The following is a 3666-nucleotide window of genomic DNA, read 5'->3' as shown; positions in this document are numbered from 1 at the left end:
TCGAGCAAGGCAGTGGGCAGCTTGATTCCCTTCTTGATTCACATGCTGAATTATGCATACTCTAAAAAGTCTCATGAGCTTTTTTGCTTCTTGTATTAGAACCCGTTGTGAAGAAAGAGATTCTATCTCACTCTGAAGCTTCTTAAACATTAGTAGACAGTCACTTCCCACAATGATTTATGCAATTCCCATAGTTGCACAAAGATGCAGATCTCGAAACATGGCTACAATCTCGATAGTTTCAGGGTCTTGGACCTCATTTTCCTGTTTACTTGTAGGCATCACCACATCTTCCTTCCCATCTCTAAGTATTGTTCCAACCCCTGCCTTTTTCTTATAAGAAAAAATAACTTCATCAACATTGAGTTTTAGAAAATCCCTACAGGGAGGATGCCATTTGATATAAGAAGTCAGATTCAAGGCTGGGCCAGTTTTCAAATCCTTGTGCAACTTTAACATAGACAATGCATGCTCAATAACTTGGGTAGGGTCCAAGCATATTTTATCATGCAGCATCTTATTTCTTCTATACCAACACCCCCATGCCAATAGGAAGAATTTAGCCAAGTCATCACTAGAGCCTTTTTCCTTTACACTTAGAGCAATGTCTCTCACATTCCAATACTTATTGAGATCTTTAAGTAAAAGTAAATATCTCTCCTAGTATTCTTGAATGGTGGGGCAAAAGATGATAGCATGTTGGAGGTCTTCTGTATGATTCTTACAAAAGCTGCATTGGACTTCAACTTCAATATGCTTTTGTTTCAGGTTAAGGAGGGTGGGCAAGCTATCCTTGTAGGCTCTCCATGCGAAGACTTGACCTTATTAGGAATACTGCATGCCAGCGAGTGTTTTTCATGTTTTCATTCGAGCTCTCACCTGGGTTTCTGGTCATTTTCTCCCTAAAAAATCTATATGCACTTTTAATACTGTACTTCCCATTGTTTTCTTGAGTCCATAATTACTTATCTACATGATCTCTTGGACAAATGATGATCTTTAAAATGTCAGCTGCAATAATTGGATTGGAAAGAACTCTAATCTTCTGGAAATCCCACTCCATAGTAATGTTATCAATATAGTATTCTCATTTTATTGTGTCTCCATGTGAATCATTTCTCTATTAAGAGTTGATGGCCTAGAACCCAGTTGTCTAAACATATTTTCACTTACTTACCATTCCCTATACTCCACCTGCAACCTCCAAGAAGTAGATTCTTTGCCTGCAACCTCCAAGAAGTAGATTCTTTGCCTCCCAAATTTCTCTCCAAGTATAATATGGATTGTTGCCTAGGAAAGATTCAAAGAGGTTTCCTTGTGGGAAATATTTAGATCATCCTTTCATCCTATTTCTGACCCCACTAGAACCTAGCCATCATATTTTCCAAATCAGAACATAGATTCCTAGATAACTTGAAGCAACTCATGGCATATGTTGGGATGGATAAAGCCACAACCTTTATTAATACTTCAAATAATATTGTTGGGATGGCATATGTTGGGATGGATAGAGCCAGCCTTTGTTAAATGGTTTATTTAACTGCAAATGTTTCCAACGAGCCCATTATTCAGGTTAGGAAATTAACTAGCACTAGCAAAAAGTGAGGAATGAAACTTCTCAAGGTAAAACTTGCAAAAATGGCCAAGGAAGTTTTTCTTATTTGTGAAGGCGATGTGATTGAAGTTAGGCAATGTGATGTACACTGTACATGAAGCATTGTTTCCAAATACAATTTTTTTTCCCAGTTGCCAACTTTTTTTCTTGTAGCTTCGCCCACTGAATCGACATACAGCAAGTGTTTGAAATATCCAATGACGGCATGTTTTTTGAAAATTGAATTGGAATGGAAAGAGATGTATTTGCACATGCAGCACATCAAACATGAGCACTTGGCAGCTTAATTGCATCTCATGCGTAGCAAGTCCCTAAGCTGAAAGGTAAAGTGGACCTTAATAAAATACCAGGAGGCACCTAATCTGCTATGATCCCCACTCTGCTTGATAAAAGTAAGCAAAACCATCATCGATTATTCCCTCTACGCAGCCGTTATGCAACGGGTTTCATACCCGGCAACCAAATTCAAATATCTGAAAAGTAAAAAGAACAAAAGCAAAAAAGCTACCCAACTCCACTTTTTTTCCTTCCCCTTTTCAAATGCTACTGCAACATCTTATATAGAAATGGCCACCATGTTCTTCTATATGCTGGCTATAGTCCTTACTCTCCTTTGCAAAGATCTGAATCAAAATCTATGAAATGGGTTCTTGCATCAGCAAATGCAGACCCAAGAAACATCCCCAGGAAGAACTTAGCCATGTCCAAGACAAGCGTGTCATCTCTCAAGCCCCTAAAACTCCAGGTACTCCTCACTCAAACAAAGTTTCTCCTTCTCCTCTTTCCCCCACTTCTTCAACTTCTTCTGTTTCTTCCCTCACTTGCACTGCCAGTAACACCACGACCTCAAGCTCATTGTCATCGAGTGCATCTTCGGTCTTGAGTTCGAAAGATCGATCATTCTCCAATGAGTTCTTGTGGTCATGTGTTAAGGAGAATCCGCATGTTGTCCGTATCAATTCTATCAAGGAAAATTCTGCTTTGCTCAGTAAGGTTCAGATCCAAAAGACAGAGAGAGTGGCAAAACCAATTGCCGCACCACTGAAACACCCACAAAAAGCTGCTGCCTCGATACCACAGAAGAGAGTCCGGTCAAGCTCTCCTACACCGCTGACAAGACAGAAGAGTTTTCGGAGGGATCCCGAGTGGCCTAATCATGCATATTCTATACCAAGCAGATCAACACTGAAGTCACCATCTCCAAGCCGGAGGTATAATAATGGTGACAGATATGGGCCAGTTTTGATACACGCACCACTAGAATGTCATTCAAAGCATATCGTTGGCTCGAAGCCTAATACAGTGAGCTCTGTACAATCATCTGTGAGGAAGGAAAATTTGAGGCCGACAAGTCCAAATAACAACTCAAGTCGTCAATTACGCCCTTGTTTGAGGAATTGGGAGACATGCATACACAGAATTGGTTCAAAAATTGATGACATCGCAGTTGGAAAAGCACTGTCGGATTTTGACAACGACTCGATTCCCATGGAGGACATTGACAACCCTCTCATCTCCTTGGATTGTTTTATCTTTGTGTAGAACTAAGTGTGCTGATATATATATAGTGTTCATAGCATTCATTTTTTTTTTTTTTTTTTCATTGGGTATTTGCAGTCTTCATTCATGAACAGTTTTCGATAATGATCAGCTGGATCAAATTCCCTCTTCTTTGTGGTTATGGGATCATGAGTATTTCCCGATTTCCTTATGTAATTATTTTTGCTGCCTACATATTCTATTTTTGAAGTAATGTAATGAAGCTAAGAGTCTTGTAGTTTGGAAATGTTAATAAATTAAATGATTAGATTCATTTATTCTTATCGTCTCAAACTTTAAAAAAAAAAAAAAAAAATAGTAATTTAATATAATATCAGAATATATATCTGAGTTAGATCCGAACATGGTGACATGAATGGCATGAAATTCTCTCTTCTCACTCTCGATACTGCCGAAATTGATCAAATTGAGAGCAAATCATGAACAGAAAATTTCTGCATCGTATCATTCCCATTACAGCTTGAAGACAGTATGGGGTAGTCTTTATCACA

General features: G+C 38.7%; 1 protein-coding gene across 1 annotated transcript; it reads left to right on the top strand.

The window, feature by feature from the left end:
- Positions 1-2063: 2063 nt before the first annotated feature.
- Positions 2064-3401, top strand: LOC122295850 (putative protein TPRXL). The gene has a single exon (XM_043105102.1). It carries the CDS (start codon positions 2258-2260, stop codon positions 3155-3157), a length of 900 nt encoding a protein of 299 aa, XP_042961036.1. The 5' UTR covers positions 2064-2257; the 3' UTR covers positions 3158-3401.
- Positions 3402-3666: the final 265 nt, after the last annotated feature.

Source organism: Carya illinoinensis, chromosome 15 (assembly GCF_018687715.1).
Source record: "Carya illinoinensis cultivar Pawnee chromosome 15, C.illinoinensisPawnee_v1, whole genome shotgun sequence".
Lineage (NCBI taxonomy): Eukaryota > Viridiplantae > Streptophyta > Magnoliopsida > Fagales > Juglandaceae > Carya > Carya illinoinensis.
Note: the sequence above shows the minus strand (reverse complement) of the source record. Positions and strands in the feature narration are given on the sequence as shown.

Coding starts and splice junctions, on each gene's coding strand:
- LOC122295850 (XM_043105102.1), top strand. CDS start 2,258: ATGGGTTCTTGCATCAGCAAATGCAGACCCAAGAAACATCCCCAGGAA.